Genomic DNA, 26778 nt, shown 5'->3' on the forward strand with positions numbered 1-26778 from the left:
CTACCAAAAATGACTATCTTCATAAGAATTCTCTAAAGAAATCACAGTATAGTTTAGCACAAGGTGCTCAAATTGTGGGTCACACCCTCCTCAAGATTTGATTGCAAGCAATTTAGGGAGAAGATTTTTTTTTAAAAAAAAACTGACTATGCATGTCTTGGCAGCAGCTGACTTCTGCAAAGTAGGCTTTGAGAGCAATTCCACTCTGCCTAAACTTGTGCCAAGTCTAAAGTGAAATTTAAAGTTCCTAATTCTATGTTTCTTAAAACAATTTACCAATCAAAGCTGCAAGCCTAGAGCATTGCAGTGTCTAATAATATTGGCTTAGTGTGTTAACAAAGTTTGGCTTTTTTATTCATTATCTAAAAATTGAAAGGTTTTGTGATACTAACAGCAAAACTAAAGATCACTGTTGTGATAAAAGCAAGCCTATGTCAAGAAGCTATGGTGAAAGATATAGATCTTTTAGGAAGTGGTATATTTATTCCTTCCCCAGTTCTAATTCTTATTAAATCATTTGTTTTATTCATGATAATAAAAGAGTAAATACAAAACACTAATTCAGCATTTTAAGGGTGATAATGAATGTACAAAAACTTCTGATTGTTTCGTGGCTCAAAAAACAGCAATGTCAAAACAAGCATCAATGTGGCTTAATGGGAAATTGAGAGTCATTTTAGATAACATACTTTGGGTACAATTATCAGTATAAATCTATTGTTTGTAGGATATTCTTATTTTCACTATCAACCTAACAAAGGACAGAAACAGAAGTTTGTAGAATTTTGTTTTACATACAAAAATAAGTAAGCTGTGGAGTGTTACAATACAAAGTTTTCATGCCTTTTTTCCTTCTAAACTTCAGGTGGTGAAAGATCCTGTCACATTAAATCTGATTCAGCACAATCTCATAAGCAGCTGCTCAGCTATAAATCCTATGTTGTACAGATCAACATTCAAGTGATTATCAAGTAAAAGACCACACCCGATAGTATTTTTTTCCTCATCAGTCAGCAAAGGAAAACGTCATTTCTGAAGTATCAACATTATAAATTCGAGATTTTCCAGCCAAGGAAAGATAATATCTAGTAGGCCGGGAAAGGCTGTCGCAGACTTAACGCGAAAGCTTATGAATTGATTAAAAACAACCCTGTACATTACGAAATTTTGCAGTAAAGTCATATTTGAAGAAGAAAACCGCGACTTGTCAAATGTCTCCGAAAGTATCCTAACCTTACCGGCCCTTTTTTCAGTTCAGAGCAGGCGTCGGGTGCCTCGGCTGTTTAAAAATGGCGCCTCGGGATTATTGCCCCGCCCCTTTGCTTTTATTTGAGACCTCTCGGGATCCGTATGCACTTTTACCTTTCCATTTTGTAAACTGCAGGTCGGACCCCTCATCGGTTTAGGTTTTCGTCGCTAAGCACCACGGGAATGCGGAAAAGGGATTGCCGCGTTGGAATGGGAATCGAAGCGCGAGGTGACGCGGGAAGATCGGAGGCGGGGCTTGTTCCTTCTTTTCTAGCGTTAGAACCAATCGTGTTGTTGCCGAGGTCGCTTTTGTGGTAAAGAAACAGCATTTGGAATCTTTCGGGATTGAAAGTTCTTCCTTCTGGTGTTAATTTCCTTGGTTAGGTGTTCTGTGCAGAACTCCTATTGAGTGCGTGGGAAACGCCCGCTATCTCGAGCTGTCTCTCGGAAAAGTACCTAGCTTAGTCCCATCCCTCAATGCGCCCGTTCACTTTCCCGTTCTACTTTCCTCAGTCTGAGGGGTCCTTGGTGCTCTCTCCTCATTTCAGCCCTGAGCTTCAAATATTCTCCTTAATTTTCTCAGTCTCCCAAGCATAACTTTTCTTTTTCCTGGACTGTCGCCGCATGCCCTAAATTTCTGCTTATTGCTCTTCCCTCAAGGAAGTTGCCAACTTTCATTGACTATAGTCCAAGTTATTCGTAATATTTATCTCTAAAATTATCATTTAGGATTTTTTTCCTGCCTTTTTAAAATATATAACTTAAAGTATTTGAAGGAGTTCTTTCCCTCTTATTCAACTTGCTCAAGTCGAATGCCTTTAGGATTCTGATTTTTGTTATATTCTTCATTGTCTTTAGAAAATGTGACATCACTCTTCCACTTGGGATGAATCGTTGCTTCTCTAGCACTGACAATCTTACCTTCTTGAAACCAAGGAAACAAAACAACTTTTACTTCTTTGCCATCCACATTATGGTCACTAAGCACTGTAGAAATTCTACCACCATTGACTTAATAACGAGTTAACTTTAACTTGGATGATAATTTTTTTTGTGTTACTTTCATGATTAACTTTCAGAGTTTTTCTTTCACGCTAAAAAGTTCTCAGACTGATACTGTTTTGACCATCTATTTTGATTCCAGGTGACATCTCTTCCAGAGGTGCCATTCTTAGAAACTAAATATTGCAGGATATGAAGACAATTTTCATTTGCATCAGTTTCACTCTTTTCCTTATCCTGAAACATTCTGTAAAAATCCCTGTTTAATGGAACCTGCTGCGATTTTGAATGCATAGGACTGCATCGCTGCAGCAGCCATGGATGATAGGGTTGCCAAAGAATAGTGAGTGTTCCTGTCCTTTTTTAAAAAATGAGGAAATTACATACAGCTCAGCAAGTTTAAGACTAAATGTAAATAGCTTTAGGTTGCTTATAGGATGTATATGGTATTAGCTTCTCTATGCATATTTTGTAATTGACTTTGAAATCTTCAAATGATTTGATGATATATATATATATATATATATATATATATATATATATATATATATATATAGTTTTCTGAGGTTTTCGCGGGTATTTGTATATAGGTCTTTGGTTGTTCGGGTTTTCTCCCGCGTAAAATTGGAAGGGTCTTGGCAACGTTTCGATGAAGTCACATTCGTCATGTGACTTCGTCGAAACGTTGCCAAGACACTTCCAATTTTACGCGGGAGAAAACCCGAACAACCAAAGACCTATATATATATATATATATATATATACACAGTATATATGTATATGTATAATTGTCATGTAAATGTAGAATGGGGAAAAGACATGTTTTACAAAGCTATCAAAATTTGCTAGTGCTGCAGAAAAAGTTTTGATTCTCTAGCCTTTTGCTGTGGTCAAAAAATTGATTTATCACTTCATGATGAATTCTAGACATTACACACTGCAATCTCTTGATGAGAAATGGTGTCTCTCAAAGTATACTCTTGTAGGCTGAAATATTTTAAACGGTTATGCTTGTTGGCTGAAATACTGTTAGAGAATTTTAATTTCTCTATTGGTGAAAAATAAATCAGAAGCTCTCACAGTTGACTGCATTTAGCTGATTCAAACAACTTTATATTTATATAAAAATATTTACAATACCATTCTTCTTTACAGCAACATAGCTTAATGAAGACTTCTTACAGAGACAGACCAGAGACAAAACCCTGAGACTGGAAATCCAGCTCCTAACTCAATACTCTTTTTGCACAGACTCAGTAGCACTTTCTTCACATTGGCTGACTGAGTTACCACATGACTCTTCCTGTTCATGAATATTCCAACAAATACTGTTAAAAATGAAAAATTAAGCAAACAATGGTCTGAAAGTCATTCATAAAATTTCTAGACTCAGAATTAAAATATGAGATATATTAACTCCTTTCTCAGTGAGAATCCTAGTTGTTTTGACTTGCATTGACTCTTAGCTGGGAAAAAAAATCACGCATTTTCTTAATACTGCTACATAAAAATTATTCAGGTTATTCTTTGTCATTACTTTGGCTAAACATATCTCTTATTAGCCATGTATCATAATCTTGCTTTAGTACCACTTACTGGCCAAACCAATAGGTTATTTTAGGATGTATGGGTAATAATGATGCCTAAGGAGTATAGGCAATGATTACATATGTTTATTTGCTATAAAGTTTGAAGGTCAGAAAGAGGCACAAGAGAAATATTTCTAAAACATGTGCCCATTCTGCTGCCAAAGGCTCCTTCAAGCAATAAACAATACTGGAACCAGTCCATTGTTGCAGAGAACTTTCCAGATGGTATACACTTAAGCGCCCCAAAGTGCAAGCGTCTCTGACTGCCTTTTATATCTTAAATTTCCTTTTATTTTGACTGAAAGCTTATTCTTGGGTCAAGTGCCAAGAACATCTTTATCTGACTATGCCAGGATCTTTGTAGGTATACTTATTAGGGAATACCTGGTGCTAAATAGAAGATTCATTTATACTACTTTGTGTCAATTTTTCTACATTGTAATAAGTCAAAGTGCAAATAGTTGTGGATAGAGTAACAAACTACTTTTAACCTATTCATGGAAGTTGAAAAATCTGTCACATTGCTATAATTCTTCATTCAATCTCCTGCAATGATGAACCCAGGCTTTGTGACCCATTTTACATTTGCCTATCATGCCAACACAGTATCTCGAAATAACATCTTCTTGGAGAAATCAACTGGATCTAATGATTACATCTCCTCTAATCTGGCGGGGGGGGGGAGGTAAGTTTTTATTTCCTATAAGGTGATATGCTACAGATTTCACTGCTGTTCTAATCTTCATCTGACTGAATAAGTTTTAATTCCACAAATAATTAAAACAATTGTAATAAAAATACGGTTTACATGAAAATGTATTTACATATACAAAAACTATTTTGTGTGTCACATTAGGTAGTTCAGTAGATATTTTAAATAAACAATACCAACTACATTTAAAAACTTTATTTAAAAATAAAAGTCAGTGTGTCCTTGAGGCAATTCTAATCCCCTATGAAATTTGTAGAACACAAAGAATAGTAGTACATTTATAGGTGTGCAGTGCCCCACAAAACAAACATGGCACAATTATATGTTATATACAGAATGACAAAATGTCAATTCAGTGCAAAGGGATTCAGTAGTTTTTTAAACATTTATCAATGATGCCAAGTTGTCATTATCTTACAAAGGAAAGGTAATGAGGAAAAAAGGCCTGAGGTACAATTTAATCCATGAAACATAGATAATAAATTAAAATCTACAAAATAGTTCAACAGTTCAACCATTCACCATGCAAGTAGTATGTGCACTCCTTCAAAATTCCTAATATTTGAAACCTGGATTTATATAATAACTCTTATATCATGAGATAGTTCTATAAATATTTCAGTAGTCTAATGTTATTAAAATGAATTATCTTTATTCAATGCAAAAATTATATGCAACACATTACCTGTTAAGTTTTAAATTGCACATTTCCATTTGTAATCAAGGGTATTAACATGATGCAAAAGAATCTATAATACAAATAATTCTTACCATAAAGACTTTTTCTCAGAAGGAGCTAAACAATAAAATATGCATATAGAACTTAAATCCTTGATGCTTATTGTCAAAATTGTATGTTACTGTGTTCAGTAGTGAAGCAGTCTTCATTGATCATTTGAGGAAGTAAAACATACAATTCCATAAAAGATAAAATTTGAGAATAAAAATATAAAATATACACTAATGAAAATTAAAATAATCCTTTTGAGTGGTCTATTGTGGACTACTTGTGTAGTAATATTAAATCTGAATTGTTTGCTTCAAAATGTTTGACATGACTGTCTTGCAGAATAGGTTTTAACACATAAAACAGTATACATGTTTTAAAAAAATAATTTATCTAAGAGTCTTCATCAAATGTAAAAAAAAAAAGTTAGAACTCCAATAAAATATCATATTCCTTAAATTCTGCCAAATCATTTTGGATTAGCTGTGGTTCAGCAGAAACAAAACCTAGAACAGTTTTATTATTTTGGGTTTCAGCTGAAACAAAATTTGTAGACATCACGGAATGTTTTTACAGAGAAATAGAGTAAGGCTGTTGTCCATGCTCTTACTCTGGCCTGCTCACTTGTTTTCCCACAACTTTTCTTCCCTCCCTCCCTCCCACCCACTCTCCCCTCAGCCAACACCAATGTCCCAGCATGGCATAATCCATCTGTCTCTTCTCCATTCTGCATGTCCATATTTATAAGAATAACAGGAAACTACAAAATGAATGCAAAGGCAGTCTAATAGCAAACAAACAGCCCATCCTATTCCTACCATAGTAGGTATACTGTATAAAGAGAGAAAGAACAAATTTAAAGATTATTCCTCAGTTGATTTTATTGAAACAGTTAATCTTGGTTTTTTATTACTACATCTCCCAAGAAGTTGGAATTGGGCGTTACTGCTGGCTCAACACTGTATATACAAATGTGCATTTACTGCAAGAAAGAAATGACCTGCCTTCTTCACTGGTAATTTAAGATAGAAGTGAGAAAGAAAAAGATAGTGCAGTAATTTGAATGCATTTCTCCTGAAGATTTATGAGGCACCTTCTAAAGTCTTTTAAGAAGGTTTTGAAAGATATGCTTCTATTAGCTTAAACCAGTGGTTCTCAACCTTGGGGTCGAACGACCATTTCACGGGGGTCGCCAAACCACGCTGTCCGCCATTTTTTCCCTTTTCCCTAGCTGTCCTACTCCCTCTTATTGGTGGCCACACCCACTTGGGGGCCACCACAACATGGGGAACTGTATTATGGGGTCACGGCATTAGAAAGGTTGAGAACCACTGGCTTAAACTGTACTGTTGAATCGATTGTTATCACTTGTATGTTTGTGCACATGGTTTTGTGGTATCACACCATTGGCTATTATTGTTCCTATTTAATTACTATGTTTTATCTTATTATTTTCACTTCTTGGAAATATTTTATTAATAAAAATAGCCTACAAATACTTTGGTGTTTTGCGTGTGTGTGTGTGTGTGGTTTTGAAATTAAATGTTGACTTGACTAAAACCAATATAATATGCATCACTGCCAAACAGAGAGAACCTAATTAACAAGGCAGCATGGGATGGGATGTAAAAAGAGTGGGAATTCTTTTCAAGCAAAACTATTTAGGATTAGCTGTTATTCAAAGTGCTTTTTAACTAATTTATTCCTTTATAATACAATTTAACAAACTGATTTAATTGATATCCCTTAGCTTGAAGATGATTATCAATTTTGTAGAAATGTCTGTACTAAAATTGCACATTAACTTTCTGAACATTTTTATATTAATTCATTAATCTATCTTTTGGTTTTTCTGTTCATTATCAGGTCACTGTTTTCACACATATATGCAGAGAAACAGAATTATTTGGTATAATTTTTATTTTCCAGGCCCAGGCTTTCCAACATTGCCACATTATTTGTTTGATGCACAAGGTTGTAGGAAATGTTGAGAACCAAAACATTACGTGATCATACTAACCCTGAGGAGCACTTTTGATATTAGACAATTTCATCTTTCTTCTGCTTACAATCTCCTGCTTACAGTTTTACTTGAGTTTCTGCTTTCCATTTTTTCTGAAACACCCGAATTGCAAATTGTAACCCAGAAAATAGATTTTCCTTGATCCCAGTAATTCTTCTCAAATTCTGCTGCATCCCCTTCTGTCAGATTCAAATGTTAAAGATTTCTACCCCTAGATTTGGTATATTGCCAACAGCTTCCCAGTTGGTTACTTCAGAACTCATACAGCCTCACTAAGTAAACTGAAGTGAGCTATGGCAGAGCCAATTAAGGCAATTTCACTGGGCCCCACACACAGAGGTTCATTTATTTGTATTACTTGTTTGCTATCTATTTCCAGAAGCTATGTGTGGCTAATAGTCTTAAAATAAAAGACCACTTCTCCAGACAAAATATATATAACAAAATCAAAAAAGGATGTTTTTTAAAAGAATAAATATGTCATCACTTGCAAATCTCACTTTCAGTCATAATATACCCCCTCTTGTGCAACACAGAACAACTTAAATGTTCACCGTGGTCCTAAAGACCAGAGGAACACAGCTCCAAAGGGAGTTCTAAAAATTGGGGGCAGCTTCTGAAAATGCTTCCTTCCAAGGCCTTCTCAGGTGGCAATCCTATAGAGATGAAGGAAATTGCTCCTATTTGATCTGGTCAGATGGGCAAATGAATGCAAGAGAAGGGGATCCTGCCTTCTAAATCTAGTATTTAAAATGAATGTACAGGGATTTTTTTTCATTCAAGGTATCTAAAGCAATAGTTATGATTTAACGGCAAGTTATTCCAGGATTCAAGATTTCCCATATATTTCCGATTGCTTGACTCTTCAAATGACACAAAAGGAAAAAAAAATGATGTAGGGGAAAAATGTAGGAAGCATTCAAATGAATATTCTTGTTGTTGGCTTCAATCTAAAAGACCCTTAAGATCGGAACTGTAAGCACATTGACATGTTATGACCTAATGTTTAGATACTTCATTTAGCCCAGTTTCAGGAAAAGTTGTTCTGTTACATCTATAAGCAATCTGACAAAGGTTATGTATGAAATTTATTTAGCAAGGTGACCTGATTGCAAACTGTCTTGAATGCTTTTAGCATACTGCCTTTGTTCAGCACTGCTAAATTCAATTACATCATTATTTAGTTCTTAAGTTAGTCAATGATTTCTGTGAAGCAGCAATCATTTAATTAAGTAAGCTTAATTAATATTGGCGGTGTGGCATATGTTTAAATGGTGTTAAAATTTAAAGCCAGAGTTTTCTGGTTAGAAAATTGCAACTTTTTGAATTAAAGTGAGAACAAAAAATATACAACAAGTTATCTAAGATTTAAGAAAACAGAGATAGCTCTGATGTGGTATCTGACAATCTCTAGATTAACACTTTTTAAGTATTCACACTAATAAGTGAATAGTGCTGTTGCAAAAACTCAATATCAACAGTAAAAACATGAATATTCCTTAGTGAAATAGAGGATGGCTCTTAGCAAAAGAACTTGGAGGAGTACGCCATAAAGCAGCCTAAAACAGACAAAAGCATAACATTTTCCCCATAAAAATGAAAAGCAGAGCTCTTAAGAAGTGAATCCAGGTATGATATATATTTAAATAAATGTAAACAAGAGATCATTCACAGCAATGGATCATGTATTAAGAAAAAAATATGTATTACAGTATCCTGAGAGATAGTAGCCTAATTCATTTTCCTGCATGTAAATGAAATGTACATTTCATTTACATCTCATGTATAGAAACTAGTGGCAACTGAATCATGTCTTAGTATTGGTGACCAAATAGTATTTTCCACTATGCTTAAATGCTTAACTAGCTTATAGCTCAAGACAGGCTGCATGATATATAAACAGTGTCTTCCCAGAGAGAGGAAGAGCCAGGATATTCAGCCTGAAGCAATTCATTATTCTGCCGCAAAATTCAAAAGTATTGAACTAGAGTCAGAATCAGGCTTTATAAAAGAATAATCAGTAGTCTAGAAAAATAGTTTCAATGTTTTAAAAGAGCAAATTGCTTTTTGCAATTAGAAGAATACAAATATTTCTGAACGTGGAGTTTAGTTGTTGGCTTATATATAAATAATGAGAGGGGGGGAGAGAGAGGGGGGGAGGATGGCAGGAGCAGAGGAATTCAGAAATAACTTCATTAATATGAGCTGAAAAAAATAAAGTATGGAGTTAGAGTATGGTATGGAGTTAGAGTAGATGATCTCCAAGGCCCATCCAACCCAATATTTGCACAAAACTATAGAATAAACCATAGAATCGCACATGATATTTCAATTACCAAATGATTAAAATTTGTTCAAACATAAATTTTAATAGGAACTATATGCTCCTAATATACAGCATGAAGGAAATAATCAAATGTAATAAAAATTAAGAACTAGATTCTTCTTTTTTTTAATTTTACTAATCTGAGACATGGAAAAATAGGATATGGACTTACAGTAAAAATCCTCTTTATTTCCCCCCTTTTAAGGTAATCTGAATTCTTTAATTTTCTATGCAAAGCATTCACCTAATAAGATTCACTGGAGGGAAAGAAAGTATTATATTAAGAACAGATTGTAAGGAATGATATTTATATCAATTATGGGGAGGTTGATCAGAATTTCATAGGACTAATTAGTTAAATGCAGATAGCTTTAAAACAATGCCACTTGTATTTACCAGATTACTAGTAATTGTTTACAGGATTTAATATGATCAACTTTACATTGGCACTGCTTGATATAATGAAAGGCTCTAATGTTTACTGTTAAGTTCAGTTCTACTTTAAAAAATAAAATTGCACGTATCAATTATAAACCATTTTTAGTGCAAGCATTATCTCTATTTACATATTGTACAATACCACTGCACATACTTGAACATGATTTGGAGAGGTTGCTTCATTCTGCATGGAAATACTTTGCAGCATTTCTTTAAAGCAGTCACATGTTTTCAACTTGTTAAAACAGCTTTGCCTTTTTTTTCAAGTTTATATGAAGCGTAAAAAAAGATGTAGATGCTTTAAAGAGAGCTGTGTTTATGCTCGTGTGCATTTTGAAACAACACATTCAAATTTTCAAAAGATGAAAAACCATATTGAGTAATGCTGTTATCATTACAGCATCCATACCATTATATTCATGAAACACAATAGAAACACAACCCAACAGAAAATGTGCAAAAGGATTACAGTGCATGTCTTAAGGTCTCAACCAAGTCAATTTACAAGAAAGTGCTAAAAATAAAATAGATGCCTTAAAACAAGGAACATAATCACACTATTACATCTCCCATCTTTTCACTTCCTAGTCAATTCTATTCAAGGAGAATATACAAGAGAATTCTTAGATGAAGTCTTGATTCAATACAAACTTCACAGTGATTACGGTGTTACTGTAGGCTGAAACACAGTAACTTGAGAATATTGCACCAATATTATGCAAATTGGTACGAAAGCAGGATTGCTCAGTATCATAAGAGAATGACAGCTGAATAAGGAAGCTAAAGGGAGGATTGAAAAGAGAATGGATTAACTAGATATGTACATGAGACCTAAGAGGTCTCACAGTTTGAGGTAGAAGGGAGACTCACTGCTTCAGTCATTGATTCTTTTCCTGGGGGCAGCACCATCACAAGCATTTCTAGAAGGTCAGCTGTTCACCTTATAAGCAGTTTGCTGATTCTAAAAGTAGTGGATGAAGTGGCATTTACCAACTGTACAGGTAGATGCCATTACCATCTCAGAATCAGGGAGGGTATCCAAGGCATCCAACTAGCTTAGAGAGGTGTGTTCTTTATTTGTGATGAAACAGCTACTCCAGATTATTGAGAGTAGGGAAGAGAGAAACAATGTAATGGTATGTGGGAAAGACCTTGGGAAATCAGGTGAAGAGATGCTGGTCAAATGGTCAGATAAGAGAGAGTATAGCCCACAGTAGTATAGTGGGAAGAGCAAAGGGACTCTGTTTAAATTCTCTGACTTTAAAAGTGACAGCTGGATAATTCTATTTTCAGACTTGCCAGATTCTGTTAATGTGGCTTTACAATAAATAGAATTAGTGTATCTGATTATGTTTCTTGTCTAACCAACCTGGTAAGGCTGACAGACAGTAGTTGGATGGTTTGGCGTCAATTTACCCTTCCTGGTCCTATGTTTTGAAACTACCAAAAAACATGTTCTGTTATACTAGCCACGTTTCTTCTTTGATACTACTGTGTATATTTGTGTTCCATTGAGAATGATTGTATCTCCTCCAATGTCTGTAAGAAGATGAACAGTTTTTCTTATCTTTTTGCATTTATGATGATGCATTTATATTTCTCGTAGGCTACAAACATTTTCCTGTAAGATAGAGACCCCCATTTTTGGATTAACAAAAGAACCAAGTGCTTGATCTCATTCATAGTGGAGATCTTATCTTTAAGATCATGAAGCAAAATCATAGTGGATTAATTAATTTGAAAGGCAAAATAAATTATAGTTAAATAAACTATATGTCTATTGGATAAAAAGGGATACAAATAACAGAAGATAATTCACATCAGCACAATTCCCACCATAGGAATGTTGATCATCAGGTAATCTGGGAATTTTGTCAAGCATTTCCTAAGACACAGATATCTTAATTTACTATGTAGAAATATACCATAAGAAAAAATGCTTTAGATAAGGATAGGACATTGTAGATTTCCATTTAATAAAATGTAATTAATTATTATTTCTTCTATTCTTTCCACTTGAAACTTATCTAGTTAATACCTTTAATTCAAATTTGACTGAAATCTAGGATGTAGAAAAGTTGGTTGGATTAAGGCAAAAAGATCATCATCCACTTCATATCAGATTCACTTCATTCCTTATGCGGTGATTGTTAAAATGAAAGCATTGTCAGAAGTTTGCAGTCTTAGAAGCTTATGCCCAGGTGGGGGAAAAAAAATTCTTCATCTAATCCGTCTACTTAAATTACAAGATTTGGTAGCTTGTTTAGATGTCCAAAATATTTTTTTTTAAAGGAAAGTCTCCATGCTTGTGTTTTCATCTTGGTATGATTATCTTTTCTATGGCACAGATAATGTGATCCCAGTTTTTGCATAAAATAGCAAGAAAAGTTACTGCAAAAAATGTGCAAATAATATGGAAACGGCTTTTCATCATAGGAGCTATAAATTTTGCTATGGTGGAGACACATACAAGGATAACAGTCATGAAGGCCAAGACTATGTTTATGCATTTTCCTAGTAGGACTTTGGCATTAACCGTTTCTGATTGTAATGCTTGCTGTTCTTGCTGGTGGAGCTCCAATTTAGCAACCCGTGTCTGGCAAGATTCCAAAGCTTCCTATTGGCAGAAAGCAGGAAGGGAACACAATGGAACAAAATGTTAAGGAACTTATATACAAAATAGATTTCCATTTCTGTCTGATCAGTGAAAGAAGTAATTCAAGCCTACTGAATTCTACTGGAAAATGACTCTTAGAATTCCCAGCTCCATTATACCATTAGAGATATAGATACAGATCTTAAAAATTACCCCAATATGTATAAATTGTTTAAAATTTTCATTGACAACAATAAAGTTCAAACATTTCTATTGCCTATGAAAATATAAAAAGGGTGGTTTTTCCTTTTCATTTTCTCTGAATATACTGATCATGAAAATTTGAGTTAATTTTTTAACTCACACTAAATTTCAAAGGAAATTATACTTCTTAAGAGAAAAAAACACCAATCTTTAATTGTAAGAACAAGGCATCTGACATTTTACATACTCTTTCCAGCTTAATTTGTTAAGAATTTGGGTTTACAAATATTTTTTCAGAGTAATTAATTTTTAAAAGTTTAGTAACCAATTTATTTTTCCTTGCAACAAATTACCCTTTTTTAACTTCCTGCAAATTAATTTTTTGGATGGCAATGTACAGAAGAGTTCTTTGCACTAATATTCTTTACAAATAGGAAACAATATTATTTAATTTTAAAATTTTGATACCTGAACATCACGTGACCGTTCATAAGCCTGATATGCTACTTTTTCTTCAATACTAGCCAGTTCTTGCTTCAAATTGGCTGTTTCATGTTGATGGAGGTCTGTTAGATCATTTAGCTGGTCTTCTAAGTGCTCATATCTTCATACAAATTTCAACAACAAAAAGATTTATTAAAGTTACTTTTGGTGTAGTTTATGTATAAGTTAAAATATCATTTATAGTTTTTTTTTTAAATTCAGGATAACCAATCTTTTCATGAAGTGAGTTTAAATTGCCTTATATAGAAGCTAGATATTTTAAACTTTTTAAAAATCAAATTGTTGAGTATTTCAATTTATGTAATTACTCATCTCAAATGCATGACTCTGGGTGACTTACAACAATTGAAAACACTACAAGAGAACTAAATACAATCTTAAAAGAAAACCATATAAAATCATATCACACAATCCACAGCCAAGATAGATAAAACAGTCAACACTCAAAACAACCACTATTTAGGCTTTACCGCACATCTAGATTACCAGGCCTGGGGGCAAGGTCACATCAAAAGGCCAGTGGAGTCAGGGCAATATGATCTCCCAGGGGATGATATTCCACAGGGTGAGTGAGCTCCACAGCAGAAAAGGCTCTCTTCCTGGGCCCTGCCAGATAACATTCTCTAACAGATGGGACCTGAAGCATATCTCGCCTACCAGTTCTAATGGGATGGGTAGATGTAAGCAGGGAAGGCAGTCTTTCAAATAATCTGGTCCCATGACATGAAGGACTTCATAGGTTATCACCGATACCTTGAACTGAGACCAGAAGCATAATGGCAGCCAACCACTGATAGAGCAGCAGGGTATAATTGTAATATAATATATAATTGTATACCTGAATCTTTCCTCTTGCAAGGTCTGAGAAATAAAGCCATAATCTCTTTTGAACTGTACTTTTAAATTCTCAATATCTTCTGATAATTGGGATTGTGCTTCCTTTATTTCCCTCAGTTCTTCCAAGAATATGGGAAGTTTTCCATGGTTTTCCAAAGTATTTGCCCCACCATGACCAAAGGATTGGTTTCCATTACTGTCTATGGATCCAGATGTTCCACTTGAGCATTCATCATCACTGGTGTATTTTGGCTTGGCTACAATGGTGGCACTACCACCATATGCCCTAGAAGTAGTTTCTGGTCTGAAGTCATCTAAGCTACTCTTCAAGTGAGCAATGTTGTCAGCACTACCAAACTTATTCCGAATCAAATTTGCAAACTCCCTGGATTTGTTGAAAACGAACACTGGAGGCGTCAACGAGACTCCTAGAACCCCTGTTTTGCAGCTTTCATTGGCCTGACTGGTAGCACGAACTTTGCCATGTACATCTTTTAAAGAGTGTTGGATTTCCTTTAGGCTGTCTTTGGAAGCATCTCTGGTGCTTTTGGAAGAAATATTCTGTTCTATTTCTTTTAGCTTTCTGTGATATTGTTCCAGTTTTTTTTGCAGCTGGGCTATGGAATGGGCAGACTTCTGATTCTTCTTTTCAAAGACTTGTTTAATTCGTCCAGCTTGTTGTTTGTCTGCACTGTTCACCAGCTTCAAGTACTCGGCCACATTCCCATCCCGAGCTGTTTGTTCTATTTTTATTTGCTCAGTAACTTTCAGAATCTTTTGTTTCAGACTATCTACGCTGAGTTTTACTTTGTGAAATTCAAATATACCATCAGGTACATCAAAATTCAGGTTAGTGTCTGAACCTCCCCGGCGAATATTAAGAGGCAAACTGAGTGTATTCACATCATGTCTTTCCACCTAAGAAAAGATTAAATACAAAAATCAGTAAGAGGCTTTTTTGTGTGAAATTTTATATATAGTTTTAAGTCACTGCAATCAGAAACTATTCAGAAAGTTATCAGAATTTAGCATCATAATTGTCATGGGAAATAAAGAATTGCTGCAGAAATACCCTGAAAAGACAGTTTTCTGTTCTTTCCATTAGGTTAAACACAATAAATAATAAAATACAAGTAATAAATGATACAAAGTTATATGATTTTACTTCAGAATTATAAATAATTTTAAACCTAAACTATGACACATTCTTAAATTTATTCACATTCATTCAGAAGTTAAAACAATATAACTCTTTTACAGATAAAAGTTTGCTGCACAATTTGTTTGTTACACAAATTGTTTATTTTTATTTATGTATTCAATTTCTATAGCCACCCATACCAAACAATGACTTGGGCAATTTATAGGCAGTTTATAGTTTTTTAAAACTGTAAAACAGTTAAAAACAGTTATTCCCCCCCCCCAAAAAAAACTATATATAATTACTTCCCTGTTCAGTTTCTCAAGTCTCTAAACAAAACAAACGTATTTCTCTTGACTCATCCAATCAGGAGTCAATTGTTTTTTTACTTAGTTCTAAATTAGTGGCTACATTGTCAGTTCAGCCATTTGATCTGTTACTTTATTGGTATCCCCAGTATCTACCAGCCCATTACAAATGATTATCATTTTCCACTTTCACAGAGAAAAAGTAGCTGAAATACATTCAGCAAAGCCAGAACAAGCTCTTTTATATATTAGCATATCAAATTGCACATTGAATCTAAGAAGCATGATCCCTTGATACAATAAAAAGGTGCCTAAGTGCAGTGATACTCATAAATCTACAATTTCTTTTTTGATTGTACTATATTTGTGCATATGCCTTAAACTATTGGAATGAAAAGACATAAAACAATTTTAGTAGATTTTTATTTAAAATTATCTGTGGTATATTTTGAATGTATGTGATTACTAGTCAGCTGTTAAATGCTAACAACTCTGTCAACTGTAGGTCTAATAATAAAATATCACATGATATAGAAACGGGTAAAGATCTGTCTGTCTGTCTGTCTATCTGTCTGTCTGTCTATCTATCTATATTTGAAAACATTGCCCTATTTCCTTATGCAAGCAAAGTTTAGTTTAACATATTATAAAAAAAGAATAAAACCACAGAACAAGAAAAAAATGTCAGATGAACATACAGGCTCCTAAAAAGGTAGATGTCTACATGATCAGATGGCCAGTACAAGATAGATTAAGCAGAACAAGAGTATTTTGCCTCATGGGATACAGAAAGATCTTTTTGTATAGCACACCAGACTGCAAACACATTAAGGCTAACATGCCAAAATACTGAATAATTTTTCACCGGATCCTCAAATAATACTTTGAAGAACTCACTGAAATTAAAATTTAGTTCATGTTATGTTTATGTTAAATATTTGGAAGAAAAGAGTAGTGCCAGTCAATTGGAGTGAAGGTAGTATATAGCTTTATTTTCTTGGGATGAATAGCTAAAAGTAGACACTGCATTGGAGAAGTAAGAGAAATGCCTAGATAGTATTATGCAGGGCTTTTTTTCTTATAGAATACACCAGAACACAGTTCCGGCACCTTTTTTCAATGGATTTTCCAGAGTTGCATTCTTTTCCTATTGTTGCCCTTCCTATCCTCGTTTGCTGCTGGCGGTACGGTGCGAGTTGGGTCCTCTACGGCGCTGTCTGCCTCCTCCAGGAGGAGCCATGAGCACCAGAGCACCACAGACAGAGCGTGGCTTGATTGGCTGGGTCGGATCATGTGGTGTTGAAGCCGATGGTAGCAGTGGGAGACACATAAACATGGAGGCCATCTTTCACATAAGGGTGAGTGACCCTTTTGCCTTCCCTTACAGAAGGTGGGGTGTGAGGTTAAAAAGAGGCGAAGCGAGAGGAAAGAAAGACGCTGGCCTGGAAGCTTGCCAGACAGCGAAACTTTGCTGTTTCGGTTCTTTGGGTAGTTCAAAGGCTGGGATGCCTACGAAAATTTCTTTAGTCTTTTATACTTTATATTCAAACTGCAGAGGGAAAGAATAAGAATAAAGCCAATGTCTTGTGATTTGGAGGTATTATTATTAATAATGATATATATTAATTATGTATTAGTCAGATGTAAAGGTGGATATACAGTATGAGGTTTAATTAGATCTATTTATTAAATTGGGTTTAACTTAAAGGTAAATTAAAAGTAATCTGTTCACTGACAAATTTTCAACTTTAATTTGTTTCAAGTCAATATCCATATTAAATTCCAAATGTAAATTTTTCCACCTTGTTTGACAACTTCTTAAAAATAATTCAATCTTTTACAAGTAACCAAATTTTGTTTTATTGGGCCAATTTCATTCATAGAAAGCTGACATTTCCACTCATTAAACTAAATGGGTATGCCAATGGTAAATGTCCCCAAAAATTAATAAAATGCCTTCTTGTAATTTAAAGCCACACAGTGCATGATAACGTTAATAGTATTAACTTACCTTGAACAAAATCCTAGTCTTTTAGATACACTAAAAATTGAAGGGTGTTTTTTCCAACTACAAAAGTAAACCTTGTAGGGTAGGCAAGGCAAGTTGTATGATGTATGTGAATTCCGGCACTTTTTTTTTTTTTTTTTTTTTACAAAAAAAGCATTTGTATTATGAATGTTAAGGATAATTTCAATGACCCAAAGGTGCTTTTTCAAAAGGCAACCGAATCAGAGCTGAAGAAGCTTCTGGGATGAGAAGCAAAACATCTTTAAAGAAAAACAAGAAAGTCCAGTTGCCTCTTGAAAATCACCTTTGGGACAACCATGACCTGGATGACTGAGGATCTCCATAAACATTTCAATGACAACAAAGATCAGAATAGCAAAAATAAATATCTTCCCAAAGGTAAGGTAAGACTAAAAAAATAGACCTTGAAAAATGATGAGAAAGACAGAAATTGTTGAATTATAGTTTTGGAAATGGTTATTAATCAATCCATTCCAGAAGTTGATTGCTCTTTCAGGTAAGTAGTAGTTGAAGCAAGTAGTTGAAACTCATAGTTTGGTGGTGTGATGTGAACAAATGATGGACTAAAATAATAGCTGTACTTGGGAAGGTTGAAGGAAGTTGAAAAAGAGAAGACAATAGATGCAGTGGATGGATAGAGAAGAAAAAATATTGGAATATCATTGGAAAATTTATGAAATATTGCTAAGGACAAGTTGAAGTTGTAAGCAAGTTAGCAAAAGTAAACTCTGACTCAATGACATGTAAATTACTGGTCAGTGCTGAGTTAATTTTCTCTGCTAAAGAGTGTGAACAGAAGGATTAACTATATATTGAACACCAGCACACATTATGTTATAGGACCAATTGTTTCATTTAGAAAGAAGCAGCTTCAAACTACACCCCAAAAAAAGTTAAATGGTGGGCACTTTGCTTTTTCTGTCCCAGCCACATTCCCCAAAGTATAAACATATCTAAATGTCACAAGGTAACTATTTCATTTTCTGTTCTCAAGCAGCATTTAAAAAGAAAAAAAAAGAAAAGAAAATGGCATTAGAATTCTAATGCAGGGCTTTTCAACCTTTTCACCCATTGTACCACTTTTAGGATATGGCAACATCCGAGTACCACCAGTCACCTAGCAAGATGTCAAAAACTTGATGACCCAAAAAAAAAAAAAGGAAAAAAGTGATAAAGTACAGGTAGTCCTCGACTTACAACAGTTCGCTTAGTGACTGTTCAAAGTTACAATGGCACTGAAAAAAGTGCCTCCCAAGCCACAGCTGAGCAAGACACCTGCCTGCCCGCCCAGCGGCGCTCTTCCTCCTGTCCGAGATTTTCACTGTTGTGAGCATTTCTGTTGAGGACTGGCAGTGGGGGTGTTTGGTTCCCTCCCCCACCATCTGCTGGGTGGTTGCAGCAGGTTTTGGTCACTTCACATGACCCTGGGACACTGTGACCGTCATAAATATGAATCAGTTGCCAAGCATCTGAATGTAAATCACAAGACCCTGGAGATGCTGCAACATTCCAGCTGATTGGCACTTCTTCTGGGCTCAGCAGAAGTGCCAGGATCAGCGCCGAGCTCCAGCTGGAGCTTGGCGCTAATCCTGGCGCTTCCGCTGAGCTCTGACAGCCCTACAGCTCCATCCATCTCTCGCTCAGACTTGTGCGGTGCTGCCACCAGTTCAGCTCATTCCCCTCCTCCACTACCACTTTTCTAGGATGGTCGTGTACCACCTGCCAGGTGCCAATGTACCACAGGTGGTACCCATACCACTGGTTGAAAAGCCCTGTTCTAATGCATATATTTTGCCATAACACGGACTTAAAGACTCATAATACATATGTACCAAATGAAATTACTACTTGGGTAGTATTCCATTTTTAATGGTCTAATCAGAGTTTAAGATTCAGGACTCTATGCAGCTGAGATAACTAAAACCACAAAAACAATAAAATACAGATAATAAAATAAACTCATTAAAACTGAATTAAAGCCATAAAACATAATCATTGGGAAAGTGCAAATCGTGTGTCAATCAATACAACCATCTAACAGGCTCCATATTTGCTATAGGTTGGATTTTCTTGTTTATTTCAAATAGTTACATTCTACTGCTTACAAAAAGAATAAACAAATCATTAAAGATTTATTAATGTACAGTAAAATTAAAGCAATAGTTAGAAGTAGTCAGCCACCTAGGCTATTTTATGGTACAACTTATTTTTTCCAGGAAGCTATGAAATTGCAAGAATTAGATGTATCAATCCAACTGGGTTATAGAATAGATTTAGCCAATCAATAACAATATTTATCTAGAGGTTGGATTCAACTTTATCAACTCCTGACTCCTACTGGAACACTATGTTTAGAGCACACTGGAAAACCTGTTGTTTATTAAATGTTTGGTTTGGACTTTCTTCAGGACAGACAGCCATGTTGTACAGTCCAAGTGAGCCTTGCAGAGTTCCGTCCAATATCATCAATAACCATGTATGTTGGGAATTCTGAACATTTGGAGAGCATCAGCTTGGGAAGGCTGAACTATTTTATGTTTCAGATGTTGTGCCACTTCAGTTAGCTGTGAACTATTGCATAACCCTTGGTTAACAAAGCAATGTGTGAATTCAATTATAAGTGTTATATTGCAATGATAAAACCAACAGTATGATATACTATCATAAAATTCAGAGCAATATGGACAATCTTGATACCTATGACAATAACAGATCAACTCAGTGCAAAAAAAGCCTTGATTTAAATTGGATCATACGCATACTCTTCTAAAGCTTTCTATCATAAAACGTCTGATAGACGAAACCAAGAAACATCTTATGTATGACTCATTTCCTAACGAAATGGAAACATCTTGAGTTAGTGTAAACTCAAAGTAATATTATGTGCTAAATGATTTTTTGTTTATACAAAATATAATCAACAGAAGTATCAAGGGCAAATTGCATAAGCTTCAGATCTGGCTACAATATTATTTTCATGGTGTAAAAATGTTTATAAATACCATGCCTAACCATATGCAGAGTATGTCCTGATTCTCTTTTGACTTGAGTAACATGAAATCTCTCTTTTCTACAAAGGTGAATAACTTCAGGTTCCCTGTGATATGCTCATATCAATAGAAAAGCCACCTGGGGAAAAAAGCAAAGTTCATATTTTTTGGATGAAACAAATATGAAATCAAATTATTTATGTTTGGAGCACAACTTATAGCAGGGATCCCCAACCACTGGCCATGGCCCACTACTGTGGCATGGCATATTTGGAATTGGGCCACGTGAGTGGTGCGCGTGCCAGCCTGCCATTTGCACAAGTTGAACTGTGTTTGTACGCCAGCCTGTCGCTCGCGCAAGGGCTGCATGTGCTCGCATGCACTAGCTGACCACTCATACAGCCCTATTCCCCTCTCCTCCCTGAAGCTGCCAAGGTTGGGGATTGCTAGCGGCCCAGCTGGAGGGAGAGAGGAACTGGGCCGCACATGAATGGCCACCAGCCTGCAGCTCAGGCAAATTGAGCCGCACACCCGCACTCAAGCCAGCCACTTGTACAGCCCAATTCCGAATATGCCACATCCCGGTAGTTGGCCACAGCCCGAGGTTGGAGATCCTTGACTTATATATAAACCTATGATCTCATTATTTACCTAAGTTTTAAAAAGATAAGTTTTTTTTAAAGTATTTAAATAAATTAAAAAGATAAAATACATACAGCAATTAAAAAGAAGTTGATAATAAGAGCAAAACCAAATTCAAGAGGAAAAATGATAAAAAATATTGAAATCATTTTCTAAACATCTAGAAGAAAAAAAGATTAAATTGACCTCAAATACTGCAATATAGCTACTCATTTCACAGGGTCTGCTAATTTTAGGTAATAATGATGGAAGTGTGTAGGTATCTATGAGCGTACATTTTCCCATATCCATTTTATGTATACTTGGTCTCTATTCTTTTACCTTCTCTCTGTTGTTATTGTTTAATACACTGATTATTGTAGTTTGAGTGCTCTGTTTAAAATTGTGTTGCTTTAGAGATGTCCAATCAGAAATAACTAAAAGACTATGAAATAAACTCTTGAAACAAAATGAAGCTTATTTGCAAAAAAGAGACATTGTATACAATCTATTGAAAAGCATATTGTTGAAAAGAAATACTAAAGATACATTTACTCTTATGAATCATTAACTTACATTTATTCTAAGTTGTTTGGCTGTTTAGTGTAATATACTAAAACCAGTTGCAAACCAGAATTTTTATTAGGGACATTATGCATCTGATTAATGCTGTTCTTTTAAATGTGGAATGAAGACAATTTTTATTATCAAATAAAACATTATTTCATTGAGATTAAACTCAATTCACTTAATCAAGATTCAACCATTTCTAATGTTTGCCTACTAGCTACTTATTGATATCATATGACACAAAAATGGTCTTTCTTAGATAGTAACTTGTATCCTCTTAATTTCCTTTTCTTCTTAAAAAATGGAATCAGCAAAAATAGTTCAAACTTTCTCTTCTTGAGGTACTCCCAATAACAACAATAATATGTGTGTTATGTATGTGTACACTTTTGAGAGCAGGCAACAGAATTTCAATTTTAATGAGTGCCAATGTGCCCGCAGTAAAAAAATGACAATAAAGGTTAAAGGTAATTGCACATGCAACTGCATACTGAAACAAAATACAAAACAAATGAAATGCTTCAAACATCATTATTTGATCCTAAATTCCTGAATGCATAAAGCCATGCACAGGCAATATATAAGCTAGTCACTTCTTTATTATTAGAAATCTTCCTAGCATTTCTTGTACTTAAATAAAAAGAATGCTCCAAAGGTAAATTTTGAATATACAAGAGAATAAAGGGATATGTCTCCAAATGGAAGTACAGTAATTAAAATGTGCCCAATGTGTGCATTAATTAAAGACTACAATCCTCTACTATAAATCTTCAGTTTTATTCTGCATTTTCTGCTGTTAAGATCTAATATCCAAATAACGTTCACTAAATTTTAAAACAAATGCAATAGCCACAATGTATTATTTTATATTTAGTGATTGTGGCAAAGCAATTTCCCTAAAGTAAACATTACAGTATGTGCACAGCAAACATGATGCTTATATTGAATATCTTGGGTTGCAATGTCTCATTTTAATAGGGTGGAACTCGACAAAAATAAGCACAATCTTTTTCAATGGTAATGCTTGCTGTGATGAGATGCATCTTTAGAGAACTGCAAAGGAAAGCAACACATACAATTTGTGTCCCAATTCAACTGTGAACTAATTAGACAGAATAAGCAACAGCTCCAGATGTGGCCTAATAGGTTCATCAGCAGAGTTTGTGTCTAATAGTTTTGTTACTTACAAAATAAATAAGGCATCTGAGAAATATCTTTAAACATTATGTTGGCTGTGGTCATGATGTTCCACAGCTTGATAAAATACCATAGGAGCTATTATTGCTCTACCCATCTGACATTTCTCAGCTCATATATGCCTCTGAGATTCTTCCTATTGCAAGATATTTGTGCTCTCATTGCTAGTGTCTTAGAGGAGCTGTTGCGTGGCAGTTGCCATTAGGATAGTTGCCATTCTTAGTAATGTACTAGTAACAAGATGCTAGTTTTCAATCCAATTCATTGTTTTTTATGAAAGAGAAACTTACATTCATGGCAGAAATAAATTAAGCATGGAAGCAACTCTCTTAGTATATTCATGACATCGATATACGTTCATATCATTAAAAAAACTGTTTTTGGAATGATAAGACTTAAAATGTCAGGCTTAGCATTTCAGGAAGCAATATATTAAAATACACATTAAATATGCAACTCAAACCCAATGATAATACAGGTAATCCCGAGTTACGAACATTCCCTTAGCGAACATTCAAAGTTACACGATAAGCGCCCCCTAGTACTTACGAGCAAGTCCCGAAATTACGAATGTTGCTGCACCATGGCAGTTGTTCACTCTTATGAGTGACCACAGTGGCACTGCAACATTCACTCTGGTTATTCCCTCCCTCGCCTCCCATGTCCCGGGTCTCCCTAAGCACTAGGGTAGCCTTCAATATTCACCCTGCAAAGATCGAGATACTTCACGCTACTGATCTTGCATGATCTCATGGTACTTTAAGCCTTGTTCTCTGCAATAGAGAATGGAACCGAAGCCAGGGGATGCTTACGCGTACCTCTGGAGGCTGGATCCGGGTGGTTGGAGGCCTTTTCCAGGCAGCAGCGGCCTGGACCTGAGGCCGGGAGACACTTCCATGTGCCTCTGGTGGCTGGATCTGGGTGTTGGAGGCCTTTTCCAGACTGCTGCCACCTAGATCTAAGGCTGGGGGAAACTTCCATGTGCCTCTGGAGGCTGGATCCAGGCTCCAAATGCCTTTTCCAGGTCAGATCCGGGTGGCAGATCATGTATACAAATACAGAACAAAATACAGATAATGTATTTTGGGAAACCAAGTAGAACTATCTATCTCTAGATGGCAATATCTGAGCTACATATTGTGCAGCCAATGTTTCAGCTTCAGTATTCTTATCAAGTGTATACAAATCAACTAAAACAGTTGTTTAGAACAGTGCTTTATAACCTTTTCACAGATTGTACCACTTTTAGGATATGGCAATATTCAAATACCACCAGTCGCCTAGCAAGGTGTCAAAAATTTGATGACCAAAAAAAAAAAAGTGATAAAGTATAGGTAGTCCTCAACTTACAACAGTCCACTTAGTGACTGTTTGAAGTTACAACGGCACTGAAGTGACTTACGACAATTTTTCACATTTATGATCGTTTCAGCATCCCCAGGGTCATGTGACTTACATTCGGATGGTTGGCAACTAATTCACATTTATAATGGTCGCAGTGTTTCAGCGTCATGTGATCCCCATTTGCAACCTTCTGATAAACAAAGTCAATGGGGAAACCAGATTTACTTAACAACCATATTACTAATTTAACAACTGCAGTGATTCACTTAACAAATGTGGCAAGAAAAGTCATAAAATGGGACAAAACTCATTTAACAAATTTCTTCCTTAGCAACATAAATTTTGGGCTCAATTGTGGTCATAGGTTGAGGACTATCTGTACATCCACTTACCACATGTTTAATGGGAAACGTGTGCCTGTTTCTCTGACATTAATCTTTGCACTGTTCTATGCCCTTCTCTCCCTCTGCTTGTCCCAAAGCCTTTCCTTTTCTCCGTCTCTCTTTCTCCGTCCCCTTCTCTTTCCCCATCATCTTTTCTCTCTCTCCCTTTCCTGCCCAAACCTCCTCCTTTTATATCCTCTCCTCTCTCCGTCCTCCTTCTCCTCCTCTTCCTTTTCTCTTCGGTGCAGCTCCAGCTGACTCCTCTCCCCAAGGCTGTGCGCTGCTCCTGGAAGTGCCAATCAGCTGGAGCTGTGCACTGATCCTAGGTGCTCAGCAGAATCCTGGAATACCGCAGCTCCAGCTGACTCTCCCACAGGCCTATGTGGCACTGCCACTACTTCAGCTCATCCCCCCCACTACACTTTTACTCTTTTTTTATAGTGCTTTTCAACCTATTGTACATATACCACCTGCCAGGTGCCGAACTACCACCAGTGGCACGCGTACCACTGGTTGAAAAGCACTAGTTTAGAACATCTAGTAGACCATGTCAATGAAGTTCCAGTGAAATGCAAAAGTTCACTGACTTTATATTACCGGTAACTGAAATTTACTACATGATAATTCAACTGCCAGCAGATGGTGCTGCTTCTTTAATTATCTCTATATAGAAAAGAATATCAAACCAATGTAAATATTTTTAAAAAGGTATCCATAGGACTGGAATATAGCATATAAATAAACTGACATGATTTGGGATAGTTATGTACCTTGTCTAATAGTCTTCCCACTTCCAATAATACAACATCCTATGTCTTTCTTTCTCTCAAAATCAAACGAACTACATTATGGCATAAAGCTATTTTGCAGTAGAACAGTTTGGAGAATGAGATAAGCAGATCTACCAATCTAGTGGGCAGAAGTGGATTTTAACAACTGCTTCCTGTACTATCTTTAATAACTAGTTTAAAAAAATGAGTGTTCCAGGAAAGAAAAGATCCCACGCTGATATGTAGGTATAATTGGATTACAATACTTTTTTCACATGGAGAATTCCACTTCATTCTTGAAGGTATTAACATGATATTTCACTAGCCCAACAAATCACTGTTTTATCATTAAAACTATTGTACATAATGCTCAGATACTTTATAAACTTATTACCAATACTATCATGTGCACACAAATTGAGAATCATCTTTATTTTAAAAAAGTATTCCTAGACCTAGACCTTAGATCAGGGGTGTCAAACTCAATTTCATTGAGGGCCACATCAGCATTGTGGTTGCCCTTGGGGGGCTGGGTGGATGTGGCCAGGGTGGGTGCGGCCTACTGGGTGGGCATGGATGGAGTGGGTGTGGCCTACTGGGAGGGCATGGCCAGCTCTACATCGTTTGCGTCAAGGGTGCCTGTGGGGCCAGGGCAGGAGTGGGACAGATCTGAGGGTCTCTGGCAGAAGGGGGTGGGACCGGGGCAAGCGCCAAGGCATGGTGCATTTCTTCATTCCTCACAAAGGGTGACACCTCCCCAGCATGCAATCAGGGGACAGGGCCAACGTGGCAGGGCCTGGTTCCTCGTTGTTTCTGGACGGCCTTGTGGAGCTAAGACTGAATGCATTTCAGCATAGATGGCCACCACAAAATTGTACATTGGCTCCTGGCCGGCCTGGGCCAGGGTCAAGGCAGCGGGGGCTATTCCCTCACTGTTTCCAGGATGGCTTCACGGGCCACATGAAACCACTTTGCGGGCCGCATCTGGCCCCCGGGCCTTGTGTTTGACATGTCTGCCTTAGATAACATCATTATTCTGATTCTCAATTTTTTTTGCCATGACACAAAACACCTAATGTCACAGGAAGCCAACATATGTTAATCTTTCCAGTTGACTGAGATTTCCACATACAGTTTTATGAGGTATTCACTAGGGTACTAAGAAATCACTTGCAAAACATCCCACACAGAATTTCACTTCCTCAAAAATAACATGGCT

The 26778-nt window shown here is 35.9% G+C and overlaps 2 protein-coding genes and 1 long non-coding RNA gene across 8 annotated transcripts in view; 1 reads left to right on the top strand and 2 right to left on the bottom strand.

Moving 5' to 3' along the window:
* The window catches only part of CEP83 (centrosomal protein 83), a 35640-nt gene extending 34167 nt beyond the window's left edge, over positions 1-1473 (bottom strand). For 2 of the 3 annotated variants that reach the window (XM_039358206.1, XM_039358204.1), the window contains exon 1: positions 1239-1362. The gene's annotated coding sequence lies outside the window, so the exon portion shown is untranslated. Of the gene's footprint in view, positions 1-1238 lie in introns of all 3 variants that reach the window. The other variant, XM_039358205.1, reaches the window with a different exon arrangement.
* LOC120314771 lies at positions 1435-3463 on the top strand. Of its 2 annotated transcripts, none has more exons than XR_005558526.1 (3): positions 1435-1562; positions 2107-2593; positions 3406-3463. It is a non-coding gene; the product is annotated as an uncharacterized LOC120314771 (long non-coding RNA). The 2 variants fall into 2 exon arrangements; XR_005558525.1 differs by having other exon boundaries at positions 1459-1562; positions 2393-2593.
* Positions 3464-4734: 1271 nt separating this feature from the next.
* Positions 4735-26778, bottom strand: part of TMCC3 (transmembrane and coiled-coil domain family 3) — a 125408-nt gene continuing 103364 nt past the window's right edge. For all 3 annotated transcript variants that reach the window (XM_039358208.1, XM_039358210.1, XM_039358209.1), the window contains exons 2-4: positions 14208-15124; positions 13334-13469; positions 4735-12682 (exon numbers count right to left, since the gene is read on the bottom strand). In XM_039358208.1, coding sequence (XP_039214142.1) covers positions 12380-12682; positions 13334-13469; positions 14208-15124 — 1356 coding nt within the window. In that variant the 3' untranslated portion in view covers positions 4735-12379. The remainder of the gene's footprint in view (positions 12683-13333; positions 13470-14207; positions 15125-26778) is intronic.

The sequence above is a fragment of the Crotalus tigris genome, unplaced genomic scaffold (genome assembly GCF_016545835.1).
Source record: "Crotalus tigris isolate CLP2741 ecotype Arizona unplaced genomic scaffold, ASM1654583v1 scf7180000019004.2909048, whole genome shotgun sequence".
Classification (NCBI taxonomy): Eukaryota; Metazoa; Chordata; class Lepidosauria; order Squamata; family Viperidae; genus Crotalus; species Crotalus tigris.